Source organism: Phaenicophaeus curvirostris, chromosome 1, assembly GCF_032191515.1.
Source record: "Phaenicophaeus curvirostris isolate KB17595 chromosome 1, BPBGC_Pcur_1.0, whole genome shotgun sequence".
NCBI lineage: Eukaryota > Metazoa > Chordata > Aves > Cuculiformes > Cuculidae > Phaenicophaeus > Phaenicophaeus curvirostris.
The window spans coordinates 98,073,909-98,096,622 of NC_091392.1; the positions used below are offsets into that span (position 1 = coordinate 98,073,909).

A 22,714-nucleotide genomic window follows, 5' to 3' on the forward strand; every position below is an offset into this window, starting at 1 on the left:
TAGCTGTATTTTGGGTTTATGTATATAGATTAATTTAATAAAATGTAATTTTGTCTTGAAACCATGTCTTCCTTCAGAAAATAATTCACCCATGTATGTATTCTCAAAGGTGGTAGCAGCCTGCATTTCAACACTTGCTTAATGTTAAAAGAACAGCGTTAACTGCATATTAACGTTACTGTGGCTCATCAAGAACGTGTACACCTTATCCCAAGGACTTACTTAGACTAATGAAGACCAGCCCTTGGCATGCCGGTGCTTTCCCCAGTCTCAGCGCTATGCAAGCAGCCTCCCAGCTCTCACTCCAGGCAGACGGAGCCAAATACCTTAATTGGACTGAAGCTGTTGCAGGCTTGAAAAGCACATTCCTCACTCACCCCTGCCAGACAGACGGAACTGCAGACGTGTGCACTAAAAACTGTGAACACTCAACATGGAATTGAAGTCCCTTAGGGTCACTGGTAACTTCATTTGATTTCAGGGCCACTGAATTAACTCCTACTACATTGAAACTGTCTTTTTTTTAATTTTATTTGTATATTCAGGATATGTATTTCTATAACTATTTAAAGAGTTTCGATTACCTAAACCCAAGATTTTTTAGATTCCAAAAGCTATAACTTTTCTGGGTGTACATTCAAACAGGATTCATCCCCCAACAAATGAAAACACACAAACCCTAAGTCTGCCATAAAAATAAAATATATGGATGTCTATTTTTGTATGAAACGGAGTTCTATAAAAGTCTATTTAAAAAAACCCACCTTATCTACTTGCACTTGCTATTTTACATTCTAAAGGTATCGTGAGTCTGCTGTTTAAGTAACAGATCTTCAAATAGATGTGTATATTTTTCCAACTAAAGCACTTGTTTAGCTTTTTTTTTTAATGTAAGTAAGTCAGCACATGAGGTGTTCTACGTGTGACTTGCTTTCCCCATGGAATTTTAAAAGCCTCTGTTAAATGTTCTGATCTTTTAGTCGAAGAATGGCTACATCGTGTTTGGTTTCAGTTACATAACAAAAGTAAAGCAGACTTTTGTACTCAAGAGGTCGTGAATGTAAAATGCTAAGCATGTATATTTTAATTGTATAAAACTTTTTTAGGAGGAACATCTTGCTGGTTGGCTTCTTCTTAAACTAACTAAATATAATATCTTTTAGCAGGTGTCAAGCAGATTACTGTAAAAAAAAAATGTCCTTACAAATGGACAAAAAAGGGCTAAGTACATTGAAAACGTGACTGTGCTGTTGCATTAGTTTGCATATTAAAAGCTAGATGTCCAAGTATTAAAATAACTGTGGTGCTCCCCTCCAAGGCCACATGAGTGAGCACTGAAGATACAGCTTTCAGTTACAGATTGGATTACTTTCACGTTAAATCACTGCTGGGGGAGGCAGGGATTAAATAACATTGCTTGTTTATTCCAGAAGTAGCAACATCTGAGAATAAAGGGCTTTTCTTGGGCAAAATCTTATCCCTTTGGGAAACGGGGCACAGAGGTTTTCTTGCTGGTGAACTTTACAAGTGGTTCCAGGTCCTGGATCCTACTCAATGAATACCTTTCAATGTCCTCCATGTCAAGGAGGACAGAGGATACCACAGCACTGATGTTCCTATGAGTGACTTCATCCATCCACAGGCACGGAGCAGCAGCTCCCTGGACAATGAGCAGCTTACCCGTTTTTCCTGATGCCCGTTTTCCCACAGCCAAGGAAATAACATTTGGTAGAGTACATGTATTGCAGTGCTCTGTTAGACAGCAACACAAACCAAAGGATGAAGGCATTGAAAAGTCATTTAATAAGCCTTTATCTCCAGAGATTCTTGCAGAAGCAGCTCATTCACAAAAGCATGAAACAACTTCAATTAGACATTCAGTCCACAGCGACAAGGCAAGGTTCACTTTCTCTGCATCTGACGTAAGGTTAAGCTCTTTAACATAAACAGTGCTGCTACTCCAAATCTGCTTCAGTGCATCCAGGTATGACAAAGGAAACCGCAGTCCATGAGTCTGCTGAGGGAGAAAAACAAAATTAACTTCAAAGAAATCTTCCCATAGGTGCAGCATCCCTTATCCCAAAACAGTGGTAGGCTGTAGGTGCTGATCAGAACTGTGCTCCTTTCCCACATCACACTCCTCCAAAAGATGCAGAATGAGGTGCTGACAGGCATGGTTTATTGGTTGATAGGAAGGGTTGGACTCCGATGATCCTGTTGATCTTTTCCAACCTAGTGCTCCTGCGATCATCCTGAAAATCTCTTGCAACTTACACCTCCCTACCTCTTCAGGTGTGCCAGGAAGTGTGTGTCATCCTCTTCCAGTTCCCATGCTGAAGAAGGAAATGGTTTTTTAAATTTGCACTCTTGCCTAACCCTGCCATTGGTTTTGGCAGCTCATCTAAGCTGCTTTCTACCTGGTACACACACTCTTTACAAATAACTTGACAGAATCCCCGAGTACCTCCAGCTCTATAGATGGAGACTTTACAGGAAGGTACATTCTGGGATTTACACATGTTGTATGGGGGGCCAGTGTATGACTTCAGCTGACTATATTCTTTACTGTAGCAGACCAATGAGATTTACCTTGAAAGGTATTAAGTTTTAATTAAACTACTGAGACAAAACCAGGACCTGTTCTATTTTGTCCTTACAGCGTGCTTGTGCAGACCTCTATTCAAATGTTGCATCTTATTCAGCTGCAGAGCATCTTGCTGTCACACACTGGAACAAGAAGTTCCAAAGCTCACAGCCACTCCAGGAGTGTTTATGATTCCAGTGAAAGCACGTGTATGTGCCTTCTTTTGAAAGTGGTGAATGGAGACAAAGACTCTGCAGCCTTATTAACAATACAAAAAGTTCCCTCCTTACATTACAGTAATAGAGTTAACTCTTTACTCCTAATGCTGACTCACCCCAACCTAAAACAAACACTCTTATCTTGTGGCATGTTCCCTTCGATACGGAATCTAACACGGGTTCAATGTGGCATAAACATGGTGCCTGAGTGATCCCTGCCCCTACGGCCCCTCTGCTCCCATATCCAGTAACCTTAAGGAAGGCTGTGCTGAAGGACACACAAGAGACACTTCCAGCCGCTCCTGTAACTTTGCTACCTGGGACATAAGGCATCCAGGAGAAATCCTGTTAACATCTCAAACATTTAACTAAAGCAGGAGATTAGAGTATCTAGTTCCACTATTAACTGCTTCTGTGTTGCATCCTCAGCTCATCTGGGTATTTAGGGGAAGGGCAGAAATTCTTTGGGTACTGAGGACTAAAGTAGAACCCAGGCCACTGCTACCACTGCAGCAAAACCCAAGAGAGCAATGTAGCTTTTGGTGTGTTTTTATGCATGTATAAACAGGGACAAACCTGCGTTGTGCGTTCCTCACTAGTACTATCATCTTCAGCCCCCATCATGTGAGTTTCTCTCCTGTTCTTCAACGAATGATACACATAAACCATTTCCCTGCAAACTTCATCCTAAAAGACAGCAGGAAGGAGAAGGTTATGTATGATTCACACCCTCAAATCCATCTCACTCGAGTGAAAATGTTGGCTCCTTAATGCTGGCATCCGCTGTAATGCCAATAAAAGCAATTTGCCTCCCTAACAGAATGATCCAACAGCCGTCTGCTACAGAAATCAGGGAGTCTGCAAAACAGCTTTGAAAATTTATTTACAACCTATAATTTTCCGCCTTAATTCCGCCTCTAGATTCACAGGACTGAAGCTGTGTAGAAAACATGCCATTTAAGGTACGCCTCTGAGAAGGCCTTAATGAAGGAGTGTGCATCAATAGATTTCTATCATGATACTGATCTGCCTCTTAAAAAAAAAAAAATCACATGCCTGTTATCATTCCTTGGTCAAAGCTGTGCAAAGCAATTCACAGCTCTGTGGGCAGGTCTCACACAGAACTTGGCAGCACTAGCCTCGCATGCTTGCTGTCATTATCCAGAAGAAATCAGAAGGCAGGGCAGCAAAACAATTGCAAAAATAAAGTTTCCAAACCCCACACATTCTCGCAGCAATAAGGACACAAACAAAATGGGGGAGAAGAATCAGAAAGTAAAGGTATGTTATTCCTCCAGAGTAGTATTTTACTCACCCAAAGTAATCATGCAAGACAGTCACTCTTTTGGGTTTTTTGCCTTTTTTTTAATCAAGACAACAAAAATCACTTCTACAACTTCGTACTAACAAGCCTTCATAGATAAGTAGTAGTCTAAACACAGCATAATCTGAGATGCCAGCATCTGCTTTTGTGGAACAACTCAGTAGTGCCACTGGCACCTGCTTAGGTACAAAGATAACTCGGAGGTTAAGACTAAATGCAAATGCAGCCAGCAGAAGCTGCAACCAGAATTCCCTCTCTTGAGGGAACCTATTTCTATAACTTACTTATGCTCTTAAATTCAAAGAATAAAAGAAAATCCATTATAAAGAGCTAGAGAGGCCATTTAGCAGCTGCAATGATCTATCCCATCTAAGCTCGGTTAAAAGCCACCATGCACAATCACAGACTAAGTTTAGTTCTGTAGCCCACCTCCAGAAGGGCCATATTCCTGCTTGACAACCACCCCATCATCTCCTAACAAACCCCAAAGGGAGGCAGGATCTAAGTAAGAGTAACTGCATGACCCTTTTAGACCAGTACAAGAGAGCAACAACTCCCACATCCTGCACTCCCACCCCAAGTATACGAGGGTACCTTTGTTATACTTACAGAATTCTCTTCATCTGGTTCCACTGTAATGACAGCATGATCTCTAAACTGCAGCCTGATCTTGCTATCTATTTTTGGCAATTTCCCACCTAAGGAAAAGAAATTCTCCATTAGAAAGGCAGGACACACCACACAAACAGAGCAAATGGAGTCCTCTGTGCAGTATCCTCTCTCTTGTGGCTATATTTTTTGTTACCTACGTTTCAGCATCCACATGTTCTCAAACTCATGGCTGGGAGGGAGGCAGTTTGTTATTGTTTCCCTGTAACAGCAGGGAAGGGGCAGATTCCTGTACACTGGACACTTTTAAGGCACAGCTTGGCAGGGTGCTGGGCCATCTCATCTAAACTATGTATTACCTAAAAGGTTGGACCAGATGATCCCTGAGTTCACTTCCAACCTGGCATTCTGTGATTCTGTGTGATGCTGTGATAAGGCCAAATTCTACCAGTTAAACATTCTCAGTACCTACTAGTTTATTAAAGCTGCCAATTTCAGAATTCGCTAACCTTTAAGGGAGGGGTGGACGAGGTGCTGAGGGGCATGGTTGGACTCGATGATCCAATGGGTCTTTTCCAACCTGGTGATTCTATGATTCTGTGTTAATCTCTTCTGCCAGCAACAGGGAATTAACCAAATGAGGTGGGCAAATGCTCACATAGAGCCTGGCACAACATGAAGCTGATACTAGCCTAGAGTCATAAGAGGCAGAGTCAGCAACAGCTTTACCATCACACCGGCCAGTTCTGGTAACTTCAAAAATTACCTGGAGTCAAAGCATCAGAGTCGCATCCCAAGTAAGGTGGCAACCTGTTCATAATGAAATCCTTCTTCATGTCAGATGATCTCAGTTCTCTGGTGTTTTCCAGGCGGTCTGCAAGCTTTCTCAAAAGGCTACTCAGGTTCTTTGTTGAGTCAGCTACATCCACCTGCTAAATATTCACACAGAGTTGTTCTCACATGAATTCAAGCTAAACAGACTAACCTAAAGAGTTGCAGTAATCATAGAATCACCAGGTTGGAAAAGACCCACCAGATCATCGAATCCAACCATTAACCATTTCCCTTCTCCTACCAAGGGATCAGCCCCCATTCTCCCATACAGCCCTCTCTCCACAGAACATTTATTGTAGATTGCTGAATTTTAGCTTCAACAGCTTAAATGACACTGGAATTAAGACCAGCTGAAAACAAAAGGCAGCTATGCACCCACTTACCCTCCCAGTAATGAAGCAGATAAAAAATAACCCATGGCTGCGCAATATAAAGCTGGGCTTGCTTTCCAACAGCACCGGGCAGCAAAAATCATTGGTGGTTACAGATCCCTCCAGTGATGCCTTTGTTCAGTTTATCACAGCATTCACTTTTGGAACAGCTCGACCCATAGAATCATGGAATGGGTAATGCAGCGAAAAACTGGACACTCCTCTTTTATCTTTACAAAGGGTAACTTTTACTCCCAAAACAACAAACTTTCTTTGACAGATTACTGACAAGCTGTTCACACACCACAGCTGATGCTCACTCTCTCTCAGCCTGGGGCTATCTGCAATGCCAAAAGACTTGCCAGGTAGTTGAAAGAGAATCTTGGCCTGCTGTGTGCCGAGAAGCTGATCAGCAGCACACCTGGGCTGCCATGAAAGGGTCACAGAACAACAAACAGCTTTGCTAAATTTCAAAGGTTCTAAAGCTTGGCCTGACAGGAACTATGCCCGTCTGACAGCTCCAAAGCAAATACCATTAATTTTAGAAGGCAACAAGCCATACAAGGACACTGTGATAGGAAAGAAAGGCAGTGCAACAAACTAGGCAATGCTTCAGATGGAGCAAACCAGTCAGCCTGAAGTCTTCAAAAGAAGTGGTTCTGCAGCTAGACAAGATAGTGCCATTGCAATGAGCTTTCAGAGCAGATCAACAAGACACGTCTCAGTGCTCAAGTTTCAGCTCGATGCACTATTATTCCCTTAGTTCCACCTACTTACCATAAGTAGTTGCCTCGGTATGCTTCTCCGCAAAGCCACATCTTCTTTTGCTGTATGAAACACAAGGCTGGGAATTGCATCCAGTAAGAAATCTCCCCAGGAGCTGAAAGATACGAAGAAAAAATACCTGCATTACTAAAATCGTTGCACTGAAATAAAGCAGACATCTTAACTGATGTCAGGGGCTGGAAACACAGTGCTCCAATTCCAAGTCTGCTTTTTTTCCATTACCACTCTATAGTCTCATGCAGTAGCTCACGCTCATCTCAACTGTACATGTGTCCTCCCTATCTTCAGGTCAGTGGCACTCCAACAGGGGCAAGGAATTGGCTTGAGATGGGCCCAGTTTATTCTGATTCACATGCCTGCCATTTACCAGTGGATTCAGCTTCAAACTGACCTCAGTGACTGAAGACATTCCTACCAGGGCCATTGCTATCCAACTGCATGCACATATGGCCTCCCTGCACACAATGAAGCATGTGGGGTTGTATCACTTAACGTGCTTTTCAGACACTTACATTCAAAGGGGAAATGTACCCAGGGTTATCAAATCCAACACAGCCTCAGTCTTTAGCTTTGCTACAAACTTAATGACCCCCCGGGAACAAGATCTCTGTGTATCTCTACAGCGATTTTAATAAGACACAACAGGTACCTTATAGGTGTCTTGTTTGTGTTAAACCCCCATTTTCAGCCTACATACTTAAAAAAAAAAAATCTGGCCTTTGTTGTCTGTGCTTCTGTTCCCCAATTATAAGAATAAACTTAAGAAGGGAGGGAAGACTACTGCCTGCACCACCTTTGCCTAAGTTGAGTCGACCTCAGCAGAACAGGCGTGCCTCTCAAGCAAAAATGCTGTCCTGTCCATGCGTGGCCTCCTTCCCTACCACATCCTCAGAGGCTGGTTTAATGGGCAAGCAACCAGGCCAAATACCCAGCATCCAAGGCTGCCAGCAAATTCTCAACCACCCAGGGCAGGCAGCAGAGCAGGGCCTGTCCTCCAACTTATTCGAACACTCCCCCTCTGCTCTTGCTCTCCCTCAGCACTCCCTGCTTTCCGCACTGATCTCCAGACACGACTTTGTTTTTTTTAAAAATTAGTGTGACTTATTATAATCTCATTTACATTTTTTTTATTGTCTCCGCTCATGTTCCACTGTCTGCTACACACTGGGAGAGAAGGACTTTGGCCAATAAATAGATTAGGCATGTTATACTTCTTATTGCTTCCCTTCTCTTGCCCCAAATCTCCATCTGTCAGCAACTACCTTCAGCTATGCATTGCTTTTCCAAACTTCCCTGCTTATAATGAACTCATGCATACACTTCTCTGCCTGCTGGGATCTGGCCCAGAGGAATTGTCCTCCAGCACACAATTGCCTTGGCGCCTAAAAATCCCTAATGGCTCTACTTCCACCAGCACGTGCCAATTCCAGGTGGTCACAAGGAATCCAAACATCCTCCATAAGGCCTAGCTGTTTTCAAGGAGCGCTTTCCAGCTTTCCAAGGAAATGTTTCCAGACCGTGCTTCTATCTACAAGCCAAATCAAAGTACCAGCCTGTATCAAGACTGCTGTTACTTATGCTTTTCTGCAGAGGCAGGCCCTTACATGTCATTACCACTAACCTTAATGGAGGATGATTCCACTTTTTATCCTCAGAACCACAGCTCTTCCGTTTTCCTCTCCTCATTCTGACACGAGCACCCAGGGAAGGAGCTCCCTGAAAGCGCTGCTTTTCAAGTTACTCAGTGGATTGGTATGTAGATTACACTGCGACGGAGAAACTGCACTGACTCCATGCAAGCCTCTCAGGTCTCCAGTGACCCTGTTACAAAGAACATAATTCCTGCCTAACCAGTAACCCTGTTTGGATCAAGCTGGACAAACCCTGTACTGCACATTCAGGAAGGCTCCTGCACTCTGGTCTGTAAAACTTCATTCCAACCCAGTCTCCATCAACAAGCCAAACACCCACTTTTTCCTTCTTCTATTGTCAATCTTCTGTCTGTTCTGTCCACTAAACCAGCTGTGAGAGAAGCCAAGGAGAAGCAGGACATTTCTTTGGAGGCCACTCACTGCTGATTGCCCCAAATGTGTCATCAAACTTGGCAAAGCAGCTCAACACTAACACTGCTTCCTACTTAATGAATGAATTCACGCTATTTGCAACCACAGTCAATGCTTACAGAAAACAGCTTTTTTTAATGCCCTCTGAAAAAAAACCAGCTGAACCCAACTTTTATGACTCACACCTTAGAGCAGCTTCACCTTAACCCTCTTTCCAGCTTGGAGGACTGGTCACATTAAGCGTTACCAGCAATACTGACATCCCGGGCTTCCAGAATGGTACAGCTGGTGGTTAGAGAGTCCACTCACAATCATCTAGAACACGCCTAAACTTGTTCCACCCCATTTTGTAGCTAACAGACATCCTTCCCAATTCCTAACTCAGACCAATGACTCCAAACCCAGCACCTGAGGGGCTGACTAGGCAGCAGCAGCACTTCCCTGTGCGATGACGATGCTCCAGTGGGCACAGAGAGACATCAGATGTATGTCAAAGGCAATCTTGCATGCGGGGGGTGGGAGATGAAACACACAGGTTAAGTAGAAAATATTTGTAAAGGAAGAGAGAACACGATGAAAAGGACAACTCATGGGCTTTATCTGGGTTATGAAATGAACAGTAACTCCAGTCACTGGCGAGAGATTTTTTAGACACAACAGCAAGTTTGTAGTTGTAACATTATCTTCCACATTAAAGTCTGCAGATGGTAAATAATAAAATAACCAATTAAAAAGCAATCAAGCTTGCTGCACTGAAAACCTGGTAAACAGGCTGCTTCAAGCAATAAGGTTCTCAGTCCCATCTTTCCCCCAAAACTGCAATTACTGCCCCCTCAATACTAATTTAGACTCCGTGGCTAACAGGGCAGATATATAATAGTGGGGTACCTACACATATACCACATCACCACATCTCTGGCACGAAGGTAACATGCCCTGTCCCTGTATTACTCAAGCAAAAACAAAACACACAAGGGCTAAATAGAATGCACACAAAAAAGCACTAAGCAGGGCTCATTACAGGGTGCGTTTTTCTTTTAAGAAACAGGATATCACATTTGACACATCTGTTTCAGGTCTGGACTATTTACAGACATCATCTGGCAGAGGGAAGTGATTTTCAGAAAAGCCACTTAAAAAAAAAAAAAAAAGCAAGGAACAATTACTTGTTTTGGTAGGTACTGATGGTCACGTGTGTTGAATAGGAGATCCCAAGAGGAGTGTCAGCTTGGTGAATAGTTCCTCTTGGGAAGTACAGTAAGTCACCTGGCTGCAAGCAAATGAAAAAAAAATAAATATATTGAGGGCACCTGGTTAAACCTTATAGTAGTCAAAATAGGTAAAATACTCCCTGAGCAGACAGACTGACAACATGTATTTTATAAAATCACAAAACAGAGCTTCTCCATTGTACACTTTAATATAAAAGCACTCTAACCCAGAAGTCCAACACCATAAACTTTCCAACTTACTGTCAGTACTTACTATACATCTGCCTGAAAACACAAAGCAGGCTTTTAACATTATAGGACATGCACACTCCAACTGAGTTGCATAAAGATGAAAAAGCAGCTGAGATGAACCTGCTGACAATACAGTGGGCTAGCAGAGTGCAACATGAATTTGGTCCGGTAACATCAAAAGAAAAGGCCAGTATCCCACAAGAAAAGCCAGATATTCAATAAAGATGGTAAGCTGCTACAATACTCCTGTCTGAAACTTTCAGTTAAAACACTTAAAAAACAAGTACAATCATCCTCCTTCCTGCCTTTCTTCTCACATATAGAAATTAAACCTTCCCACTGACAAAAATTTAGATTAGGAACGTCAAGATAAGAGAGAAGTGCAAAGCCCACAAAATTGCCTCCAAGAAGGAAAAGTCAGCTTATTGATGCCTTCTTCTGTAAAAATCTACATAGTTGGACAGAACAGTCAAAATGAAAATTCATAAGGCAATAATGATGAAATTTGGTCCCATTTCAATTTTACCATTCCTTAAATTTAGTCACATTACCTACTTCTAAGAGTTCACCAAACTGTCTAGCACAGATATATTTTAAGTGACTAATATTTGATTTTTCACTGACTTGAAAGGTCTCTTTAGATTATGCTGCTTCACAGGACTTAGCAAAACAAAGTCTCTTCAAGAAGCTGCAAATCCTCATAGATCAGCTATGCACAATTTACTTGTTCTGAAGCAAGCCTCTCTCTGCCACTAATAAACTGCCTTCCTCAGCAGTGTGGGGACTACAATATCCAAATAAGAGCATTTTGAATTCTCTTAATTTGCAATGTCTCACATCCCCCAGCAAGAAAACAAACTGGAGAGAGGGCTGCATAGGCAGAGGGTAAGAGCCTCGAACGTCTACCAGAGTGATGACAAACTAGCCTGCAAAAGAAATTATTTCATGCTATAGCACTGCACGCCTACCACTAAGAAGCCAGGATCATGATTTTTCAAAGCAATCTTTGCTGCGAAGTCCAAGTCTTAATCATCTTATCTGCTAGGTAGCCTCATCACCATCATTCACATGAGCCAGCAAGCACAGCACTCTTCAATTAAAATAATCAAAATCTTCACAGACAGGTGGCAACAACGAGATTGGGGCAGGACATGCCATTTGATATGAGACAACATGGATCTGATCACTCTGCTGCCTTCTTACTTCTGGATTGGAGGAATGAGGGGCAGAGAAGGGAGAAGTACCAGCAAATTAAATGAAAAATCATACATGAAGGCATAGCCTCCAGCTGATCCATTCGTTCCAAACTAGCCAAGGATGGCAGACAGCAAATGGAATTACAGCAAATGAAATTGCAAAAAAAAAAAAAGAAAAAAAGGGAGGAAGGAAAGATTCTAGAAAGATATTTAAGGAGGAAATAAGAGTCATCTGACAGCATCCCTGTCAGAGGCACCTCCAGACAGACAACTAAAAACTGACAGCAGCCACGTGGAAGAAATTGGTCATAGGAAGTGAATAACATCAAACAGAAGAAAAATAAATTGAAAACTCAGGTATTTTTTAAGCCCTTTTCAGATCCCAGTACTTTCACTCCACTAATGGCAGTAAAATGTCTTGTGGATTTTCATTATTCCATGAAAATCAAAGACATTGAAGTCCAGCCCGAAACATTCAAGAAATTAAAAAGAGAACTGTAATTCACTGGACTTCATCTCACCCAATAGATCATGACAACCGAATATTCCCATCTGTCCAACCACACAGCTAGAGATGTCAGTATCATATCCAATGTGTCATACTATCCCTAAACTACCCACACCCAAAGGCAGGTCTGAACACTGGGAAAAGCAGAGACTTTGAGGCCCTGCGACAAGCCACAAGTCAGAGAAGCTAATGAGGCTTCCAACACAGAGCAGGACTGTCTGCTGGACAAAAACAAACACTTTGAAAGCACAAACATGTAAAACTGAGCAGGACAAGTACCAGATGCCCGGCTGTCAAAGGAGCTGCATTCATTAATCTTCATGAAATGCTCTTTTTAATCCAAACAACAAAAAAAACCCCAGCCAAACACTTGATTTTCAGGTTTGGAAAAAGAAAAAATCATTAATACAGCAAGCTAACATGGGGTTTTGTTCCTTCTTTTGTTTATCAGCCAAGGATAAATATTCAAATCCAATTCACCATAACAGTAACAACCTTCAGTAGAACAGCAAGTCTTAGTGCATAGAAGGATTAGCCTGGTTGATCGTAGACAGCACGTAAAAGCATAAAATGCTTTGTAATATCTTTCTGCACACAACCCCACAAACAGGACCCAGGATTCAGGGTGCCCAAACTGGAGAATATTCAAGAATTTCCAGAAATGTCTAGCTTCTTAGTCCGTTAAACACCAAAGCTAAGAATGCTTTTGAAAAAGGATAGGCTAGAAAACCATCAACCAAATTTCTTGTGCTCAGTGCTTTGTTCACCAACCCTCCCCTCAAGTTCGCAACCACAAGCACTCAGAATACTGTCTTCAAGAAAGAGACCACTTTAAATACGACTATTTTTTCTGGCAACTGCGACCCAGACCAGGTAAAGCAATTAAATACCTTTAATATGAATTCATGTGTGGGATTCCCAATTCTGTCTTCTGATTCAACATTATATTCCCGAGCTAAATGCACTGTTGGTTTATAGAGTCGCCAATGTTTCTCACCTTCCAGCTGAAGGATGAACACCTGCAAAAGACCATCAATCCAAGTGCATAAAAGGAAGCCTTGCTGCCCCTCACACATCCAGATAATTGAACATTTTAAGTTGTATTCTTACTTGGAAAGTCTGTGGAACCATGACAGAAATCAGGGATAGAAAATAAACAGAAATTGCTCTTCTAACAACAGAAGAAACAGATTTCACCTTCCCTGCTCTCAGCTACTCCACAGCATAGCAAACAGGATTCATCTAACATTAATTTTTAGACGTCTAGCATGCAGAAATTTAGATTTCAACTATTTCTGTAGGCTTTACTTCGAGATAATAGAGGGTAGAGTTGTGAAGTGTGATCTGTTTTATCCTAAGGTAGGCATTTGGAAATCTGTTTCTCTCCAGTCACTTCTACAGGTGCTAAGACAACTAACTCAAAAGCAGTATCTGCCGCACAGATATTCAAAATACCGGGAGAGATAGCTCATATCACCGTTCACTGATGAACAGAGCATCAGAAACACCCAGGGGGATGTTTCATCAAGCCGTGAACTGGGGCTTGATGACATACAGCAGAACGTGCAGGTAGTGGGGCTGCTGAACAGCAAGCATAAGGAAAATGAAAATCAGATGTATCTAAAGGAATTATTTAAAAAAAAAAGCTGAAAATACACATAGGGAGTGTTTTTGTTTTGGTTTAAGTAGGATAGCTCAACTTTATTTTTAATGCAGTGTCTACTTGAATGTTTCTTCTAGAAGCTAATTTAAAACGCATTTGGACCACAGGACTTCATCCAGTAACTTCTTAAAAACAGCAGGACCAGCAATGGGAACCAGAACAAAGTTTGCTGCCACTGTCCAGCTGAAGAAAGGGCAAGTACTCAGAGCAAAAGAAAAAGGACTTCTGTGTTCTTGGGGGGTCTCAATGAAGTGAAAATGACAAAATGGTGCCAGAAGGCTTCAGCAGCTGGGAAAACAAATTCTCTTCTCATTTAATGAAAATACTAGGTCTGAAAAGCATATTTACGTAATATTACCACTAGATATTACTATTAGCATATTTTCAGTAAAATTATACTCTGAAAACAAGTACAAAGAAACACTTGCAACCAATTGCTTTAAGTTTTCACTGGAAAAAACATTTTTCTAGAAGTTATTTATGAGAGAGGGGGAAAAGTGTGCACATACAGGTATCCCTTGTCACTAGCAAAAGCCCAGGCACAGATTCACAGACAAGGCTGTGTTGTCCTACCTCAACATCATCGTAGTGAGGGGGAAGGCCCTGCGAGCCCTGGGGAGTAATGTAAACATTCGACCCAACCAGAGACCCAAAGTAGCACTCCAGCTTCTCCTGAATCTTCCACAGCTCCTCCTTCAAAAAGAATTATACTGTTAGTACTGAAGAGCTCAGACAAGCCAGGTCTGCCCAGCACACAGCCTCCCCGTTGCTTGGGAGGTTTTTGTAGTGAATGATCACATCCCCATACAGAGAGAGAGGCTAGGAAGGCAGGTGCTCTGTATGAGTGTTCCTGCTGGAAGCAAGCACTGCAGACACAAAGGAGATCTGCTGTGAAGGTTATCAGTAAGTCTGGTGCTCCAACATAGTGTTGACGTTTGTTCTCTTCCCTGTGCCATTTTTAGGTTGCAAAAACAGAAAAACAGGGCTAGGCAGAGAGGGAAATAAACCACCCACCAACTCATGAACAGCAAAATATTTTAAGACAATAAACACACGCAGGGCTTGCATTACATGGCCTAGCACCAAAGAGAGCACAGAAAGGTTAGAGACCTTCTTCCAGCGACTCTAATTGTTGCTGCACATTCAAGAATAAACTTTACGCATCCACATCTAACATGCAACAGACAACGTACCAAAGGGAGAACTCTCTTATCAGTAGATGCCAACTACCAGACCTGCCTTCATTGAATTTGTGCACACTCATCTCAAGCTCTAGATTTCAGCACAAGCCATGCAACATTGCAACTTCACCTGTGGATGCCCCTGCCACACGATGTTACAGCTACAGTGAAACTGAGATCAGCCACCGACACTGTACTTGGGACTCAGCGGCTGATTTGAGTCCTTACAGACAGCTTCACAATTAAACTGGCACTTGATGTGGCACTTTGGGACACAGCTTATTAGGCAGGGTGGTGCTGGGCTGACAGTTGGACTTCAGGATCCTAGAGGTCTTTTCTAACCTTAATGATCCTGTGATAAACTGTGTTGACACCATGGGACAAAAAAAAAGGACTACCTAAATCCACATACATACAAGTATTTGAGTCCTTTACAGAACTATGCAGGCCTCACGACCTCATTCTTATCCATGAAAACGGCAAAGGCATCAAAAAGAACAATGGAGAGAGGACATTCAGCTCAAATGGGGATGTACACTACCACGGTGCAATTCAAAGCCAGAACAGCAGAGTGTCCTGGAAATAGAATTATAGAATAGAACCATAGAATGGTTTGGATTTGAAGGGACCATGAAGATCATCTAAGCCCACACCCCCTGCAGTGAGCAGGGACACTTCTCACTAGATCAGGTTGCTCAGAGCCCCACCCAACCTGACCTTGAGTATTTTATATGTTTCACACTTTGCCCTTCCATTAAATGAAAGTGGTAAAAAAGCCCCTATTTGCACAAGGAAACAGTGGGGCAAAAGGCATAATTTAAGAAGACATAGATAATCACCAATGTTGGGCACCTAGCTTTTTCTGAACTTTTATGTGACAAAGCAAATTTTTAAAAAGGAAAGCTTAATTTTATAGCACAAACCAGATTTCAGTCTTACTGCAGAGCACTGAAATGTGGCGGGTAATGCAAAAGCATAAACAGTCATTTAAATAATACAGTTCATAGCCTTGGAAAAAGGAAAAAAACAATACAGCAAGTTAAAATGGGGTTTAGTTCATGCTTTTGTTTATCAGCCAAAGATAATATTTACATCTAATTCACCAGAACACTAACAAGTTCATGTATAGATTTTAGAAGGTCATTGATGTCAGCTACTTCCCCTGGATTTACTGTGGATGAAGATAAAGCTACATCTAGCATGACTTGAATAAAATACACTACATCAAGCAACATGCATTAATTATATTCAGTGAAACGAACCAACCTTGAATCTCTGAGGCTGATGAAACTGTATTGTTGCCTTTTTCTGGTCAAAGTCCTTCTTCAACTGCATGTAATTCACTTTGCCTTCTTTATTTAAAACTTTCTTTTTTCCATTCACAGATCTGCAGATATTTATGTCTCGCCCATAGTATAGGCCCTGGCTGCACAGTTCCTTCAAATCTGATAACTGGAACAGGGACTGGTAGTAAGCAGCCAGCACAGGATCATTTCTCTGAACAAGCAGTGGCTTTTGTTCCCAGTATTCCCTGAAAAAATTCTCTTGTTTGATGGGTGAAATCAAGCTTCCAAAGAGATCATCTGGGCTCTCAAAACTCATGACAGATGCAGATGACTCTGCTTCCACCTTTGCCCGTTTACACTGTGTCTGCATTTCTTTTCCCATGTCAGCATGCTTCCCTCCTTTCTTGGGCATGTTCCTGTTCAAAAGAAGAGAGAACCAAAACAGTTATTCAATAGTAACACAACCTCAAGAGCTCACAGGCCCAGAGCAGCTCCTTTTGCCTTCTCCAGTGGGTTATCAGAGTACACTGGGAATGGCTCTGCTTCCAGATGCTCACTATTTGCTCAAGCACCAGAAAAAAAAGAAAAGCCCACAGCAGCTCTCAAATCCTCTCAAACCTCAGCAAACTCCAAAGGGCTCTACTGGGAGCTGTTGCTCACAGAAGCTCAAATCCCACAGCCGAGTCTATAGTAAAAAACATGCTATAAAACCCAACAGCCACACAACAAATCTTTACAAATGCAGGAATCCACTCTCACAAAGAACTTGTGGTAGATTGGTCTTCTGTAGAAAAAGCTTCAAATCATTAAAAATATTAATTCAAATTGAGGAGATGTAATGGAAACTCGCACCCTATTTGGCTTCCTTGAAATGCATTAACATTGGGGGATAAAAAGCCCAATGAAGTGACTTTCTAGCCAGAGCACGATGGAGGAGGATGTGTGGCATTTCAAGGGCAGGAACAAACCAGTTAAACAGGGCACAGGGGGTGTTAAGGAAATCTTTCCTCTCACACTGGCTTATACATCATAAACCTAGTGTTTGCACCACTGGACTAAAGCTTTAGCAGGACCTAAAGGTAGCTAAAGGTAGAGAAGGCAGCTACTGCAATGAGTAAGGGCTGCACAAGAATGCAGTGAACAGAAAACACAGGGAAACAGGATATGGAAAGAAGGAGGCCAAATGAAAGAGCACATCGCTGTGAGGGAAGGTTCAGGTTCAGCAGGCAAGGATGATTCGACTGGCAGGAGGAAGCAGCTTCCAAAGAAACAAAAAAAAACCAACTTTCCTGCAGGTGGAGCAGGTTTTAGGAACATGAAGTAAGGGCACCTGCTTGATTTCTCAAGCCCTGGGAAGAATTTTATGCTAAATTACGTGGCAGTTCCAGGCACATGGGGTCCAGAGGAGGGCTACAAAGATGATTCAAGGCCTGGATCACCTTCCCTATGAGGGCAGGCTGAGATAGTTGGGTTTGTTCAGCCTGGAGAAGAGAAGGCTCCGAGAAGATCTTACAGCAACCTTCCCGTACCTGAAAGGAGCCTGCACGAAAGCTGGAGAGGGAATATTCATAAAGGCTTGTGGTGATAGGACGATGAGGAACAGGTTTAAACTGGAGAAGGGCAGATTTAGACTAGACATTAGGAAGAATTTCTTCACCATGACAGTGGTGAGACACTGGAACGGATTGCCAAGGGAAGTTGTGGATGCCCCATCCCTGGAGGTGTTCAAGGCCAGGGTGGATGGGGCCTTAGGTAACCTGATCTAGTGGGAGGTGTCCCTGCTCATGGCAGGGGGGTTGGAACTGGATGATCTTTAAGGTCCCTTCCAACCCAAACTATTCCATGATACTACGATCTAGTGGTGCTCACCATGCAGTGACAGTGGCCCACGCCTCAGCCCCTCTCAGGGCCTCCATACAGTACCTTGAATGGCCAGAGTTTATAGAAGACAGGAAACATCATTAGGCCTTTCTGTTGATTTATGCAATTATATCAAAAACTAAAACTCTAAGTTTCTGCTTTCATTTCTGCAAAGCTGTCAGACTTTGTGGTTTATGTAGAGTAAAAATAACTCTTTCATCCAAGTACAGACATTTAATTTTAAAGCTGGAAATCATTTACTTTGTTCTTCCAGGTAGATAATGTGCTTGTGTATCATTATGTAAAAATAAAAGTTAATTCACGAAAGTTTAGCTGCCAAGTTCTCAGTAAAGTTAAGGCAAAGACCAAGTAACAGTAGGTGTAACACTATAGTATGGGCAAACATACTTGCCTTTATTACTTGCACCAGTATTTCATCCCCACAGAGTAGCCCAGAGCACCAGGCAGTAGCAAAAGCCTGCCTGAAAATGAGAGTTACATACCCTGACAACAAGCCAGCGCCCAGCCCTTTAGCATCACAGCTTGCCTGCTAGGTTTGGGTTGGCCAACTTGAACAGACTCCAGGCATGTCTGAGCAAGTTTGTGAAGCCAAAACATGGGGAGTTGAAGCACGCTGGCGCCTTCATTTGTAAGTAAAAACGAAAGCTTTACTCCCCAAAAAATAAATGCTGTCATTCATTAAGACGTTTGACTTATACAGATCCCTTAGTATGAGCCAAACTGCAGTTCTGGTATTTGCAAGCAGTACTAAGTTCTCCTGTGCAGCAGTACGCAGGACACCTCACTGCTCCACTAACTCCTGGGCAGACTGTTCCACTAGTAGTTCCTCTAACAGGCTGTACCTCAACAGTAACCTCCACTCACCTTAGTCCCACAGGAGGGACTCCACATCACCTCCTTCCTGAGACCACTGCTATTCCTGGCTGCAGCAAGCTACAGTTCTCCATGAGGCAAGGGAATGCTTTAAAAAGGACTGAAAATTAGTTCTAAATTGCTAGCAACATCTGAAGATGCTGCCGGCACTGAGATCTACAAATGACATCCACAAATGCCAGCAACACAAACGCAACGAAGCCTGAATTGCCAGTTCTGAATCCCAGATCTAAATCCACCATATCAACCTCTCTGCTCACTCACATTGTATTTAACAATGTTAAATTCAGATATGTACTATTCACAGATTGTCACTTCACTTACACAACGTACTGTTACATAGTGGGTTTCTGGTTATTCCAACTGAAGAGAATCAGCAATGGTTTGGGTTGGAAAGGACCTTAAAGACCATCTACTTTCAGCCCCACTGCCATGGGCAGGGGCATCTCCCACTAGATCAGGTTGCTCAAAGCCTCAGCCAATCTAGTCTTGAACACTTCCAAGGACGTGCATCCATGACTTCTCAGGGAGAAGACACTTCCAAGTGTCTCACCACCCTCATCAGAAAAAAATTCTTCCTTATGTCCAATCTAAACCTACCCTCTTTCAGTTTAAAACCATTGCCCCTTGTCCTGTCACTACAGGGCCTGGTAAAATGTTTGTCTTTCTTATAAACCCCCTTTTACCACTGGAAGGCTGCTATAAGGCCCCCCTGGGCTTTTTGTTCTCTAGGCTAAACAAGCCCAAATCCCTCAGGCTGTCCTGATAGCAGAGGTGCTCCAGCCCTCTGATCATTTTTGTGGCCCTCCTCTGGACTCGCTTTAACAGATCCAAGTCCCTCCCATGCCGAGGACTCCAGAGCTGAATGCATCACTCCAGGTGACACCTCAAAAGAGCAGAGTAGAGGGGCAGAATCTCCTATGGACCTACTACTTTTGATGCAGTCCAGGATGCAGTTGTCTTTCTCGACTGCAAGCACACGTGGCTGGCTCACAGCTGGCTTTTCATCCACCAGTAACCCCAAATCCTTCTCTGTAGGGCTAGAGAAAAATCACAGCAACCGAATGGACCTGTTCCTGCTTCAGACAGGATCAGTTATTAGAGATCAGCATTTCTCACCTTGCACACTAGATGTTAATGAGTTCAGGCCTCTAAGTCAGACCTGCAACCACAGAGCGACTCAACCCCCTGCGAAGCAATGGGGAAGGAAAACAGCCATGGTGATCCAAGGCCACGCAGCCTCCACCGCTCACCTGTGCCGCTCTGCCACACCGGGCTACTAACAAACTATTCCCAGAAGGGTAAACTGTAGCAAGCTGTTCTCATGTGCCCACAGAGGGTCACAGCCAGCGCACCTTAGTCATAGAATCACTTGGTTGGAAAAGACCTTTGAGATCATAGAACCCAACCATACCTGTCCACTACTAAACCACATCCCTGGGCACCTCACCTATCCCTATTTTAAACATCTCCAGGGATGGTAACTCCACCACTTCCCTGGGCAGCTGCCACAGTACATGATAAACATTTCAGCAAAGAAATTTTTCCTTATATCTAATCTGAAACCCCCCCTGGTGCAGCTTGGGGCCAGGAGGGGTCCCCCTCAGCGATACAGAAAGTAGTTACAACTAGAAGCAGAATATCGTCATTTAAGCTAACGTAGAGTCAGGTTTTCACCTAAATTTTTTGGAAGTTAGACAGAATGTCCCTCTGACAGCACGGCTTTTATAGCATGTCTTTTTTTGCAGATGGGTTTTTCCAGACACTGTTACACTCTTTAGTTCTTTTGGGGATGAGAACATCTTGTGTTCAGTATGACCTGTGCTGAACAGGTGGGGATTTTTTTTCTGTAATTACCTGTTTGCAGCCTTTCTCTATCTCAAATGCAAGGTCAGGCAGAGCTGGCAAACTAACAAGAGATTTCACTGCTGTGAAGTTCACAACACCACTAAAACGAGACCTTGTGCAGACTCAGCACACGCACCGGCTCTCTGGGAGCGTTCACCCCGCAGCCTGCGAACGGGCAGCGCCCCCGCCCCAGCTCCTGCCCCGCACACGAGGGATGCAGATCGCCCCCCCGCCTCGCCCAGCCCCACAGAGCCCGCTGGCTCCCTAGAGCTCCAAAACCACCCCCGCACCGCCGCTCCCCGGCGCTCTCGGTGCCGCCCCCGCGGCTGCCTCCCCCCCACTCACGTGTCCGCGGGGGCGGCCGGCGGGAAATGGCGCCGCGCGGGGCGGGGCGGGGCCGCGGCCGGACGAGGGCGGGGGGCGGCGGGGCCGCGCCTTGTTTCCAGCGCCAAACGGGGACGTTTTAAAGCAGCCGCCGCTCGGAAACGTGATCTGTGCGAGGAGGGGGTCGTCTCCCTCTACCCAACCTCGTCAACGTGTGCGTGCGAGAGAAAAAACGCTCTTGTGTTTGAAGGCAGTAGGAAAGGAAGGAAGGAATAAATCATCGTGTTAAGGGAATGAATTAGCCGAAGTTATAAGAATAGTAAGAATAGTAAGAATAATAAGAATAGGAAGAAGAAGGGGAAGAAGGGAAAGAGGAAGAGGAAGAAGAAGAGAAAAAAGAAGAAGAAGAAGAAGAAGAAGAAGAAGAAGAAGAAGAGAAAGAATCATAGAATAACCAGGTTGGAAGAGACCCACCGGATCATCGAGTCCAACCATTCCTATCAAACACTAAACCATGCCCCTTAGCACCTCGTCCACCCATCCCTTAAACACCTCCAGGGAAGGTGACTCAACCACCTCCCTGGGCAGCCTGTTCCAGTGCCCAGTGACCCTTTCCATGAAAATTTTTTTCCTAATGTCCAGCCTAAACCTCCCCTGGCAGAGCTTGAGGCCATTCCCTCTTGTCCTGTCCCCCGTCACTTGGGAGAAGAGGCCAGCACCGTCCTCTCTACAACCTCCTTTCAGGTAGTTGTAGAGAGCAATGAGGTCTCCCCTCAATCTCCTCTTCTCCAGGCTAAACAACCCCAGCTCTCTCAGTCGTTCCTCATAAGGCCTGTTCTCCAGCCCCTTCACCAGCTTCGTTGCTCAAAACAAAGAAGTAGAAGAATAGGAAAAAGAAGAAGAGGAAGAGAAGAGAAAGAAGAAGAGGAGGAGGAGGAAGAAGAGGAGGAGGAAAAGGAAGAAGAGAAAGAAGAAGAGGAGGAAGAAGAGAAAAAAGGAGGAAGAAGAAGATGATGATGATCTTGGCCAGCTTCCAGTTAGAAAGAATGTGACTGTAACAGGAGTCTAGCTTGTTAACTAGTTGAAATAAGGAACAAATCAAGTATTGAAAGAACAACCCCACAGTGAGGGAGGACAAGAGGAACACAGTGAGGAAGGGGATAAGGTGAGGACCAGCTGAGGCTTCTGAAGACACAAAGAATCTGTGATGTGCATACAAGAGTGGGTGATAAACTATGATAGTAAGTTCCCAGAGAAACAACATATACGTAACATGTTTCTGGGATTCTATATGGATACGTGTGTTTAACCAGTATTTCCTGGAATCCATGTGAATATGTTTGTTTAGCCAGCATGAAAGCCATGTAACCAGTCTCAGTAGTGGGACACATTAGGTGGATTACCCCATGTGTTCCCCAGCACCGTTTATTAAAGGAATACCTGCTTCATAATCAAATTGGCATATTGAGTGTGGCTTTTCACAGCATCGGAAACTACACAACAGTATCTCCACTGAAGTCAGTACATGGATTACATTAGGGGGTTCGACATAAACCCCTGTGGTTATTTGCATAAAATTGTACTTCATACACACAAAAGTGCCTGGGCTTAAGATGCGTTGTTTTTTTCCTTTTTTTTCCCCTCTCTAAGGCTCCCTTGAAGAAATCTGTAGAAGCCTCACTAAGCACATGAAAAACCTCTA

At 43.4% G+C, this 22,714-nt stretch overlaps 1 protein-coding gene across 2 annotated transcripts; it reads right to left on the minus strand.

Annotated features, from left to right (window-relative positions):
- Positions 1 to 1,780: 1,780 nt before the first annotated feature.
- RIOX2 (ribosomal oxygenase 2) lies at positions 1,781 to 20,787 on the minus strand. 2 transcript variants are annotated; one of them, XM_069869409.1, is made up of 10 exons: positions 20,698 to 20,787; positions 16,067 to 16,502; positions 14,193 to 14,312; positions 12,847 to 12,975; positions 9,956 to 10,059; positions 6,718 to 6,820; positions 5,502 to 5,667; positions 4,736 to 4,824; positions 3,379 to 3,489; positions 1,781 to 2,017 (listed from the first exon to the last, which is right to left on the minus strand). In XM_069869409.1, the coding sequence occupies exons 2-10, from the start codon at positions 16,496 to 16,498 to the stop codon at positions 1,841 to 1,843; spliced, it is 1,431 nt and encodes a 476-aa protein (XP_069725510.1). In that variant the 5' UTR covers positions 16,499 to 16,502; positions 20,698 to 20,787; the 3' UTR covers positions 1,781 to 1,840. The 2 variants fall into 2 exon arrangements, with proteins under 2 accessions (XP_069725510.1, XP_069725517.1); XM_069869416.1 differs by lacking the exon at positions 20,698 to 20,787 and having other exon boundaries at positions 1,781 to 2,014; positions 16,067 to 16,665.
- Between the last annotated feature and the right edge of the window lie 1,927 nt (positions 20,788 to 22,714).

Bases quoted from the DNA above. Each gene is read 5' to 3' on its own strand.
- RIOX2 (XM_069869409.1), bottom strand. From the start codon at position 16,498: ATGCCCAAGAAAGGAGGGAAGCATGCTGACATGGGAAAAGAAATGCAG. The intron at 6,821-9,955 runs GTAATTGTTCCT...CGTATCTTTCAG, and splicing joins ATCAGTACCTACCAAAACAA to CTCCTGGGGAGATTTCTTAC. The intron at 2,018-3,378 runs GTTTGTCCCTGT...TTTCTCCCTCAG, and splicing joins GTGAGGAACGCACAACGCAG to CAGACTCATGGACTGCGGTT.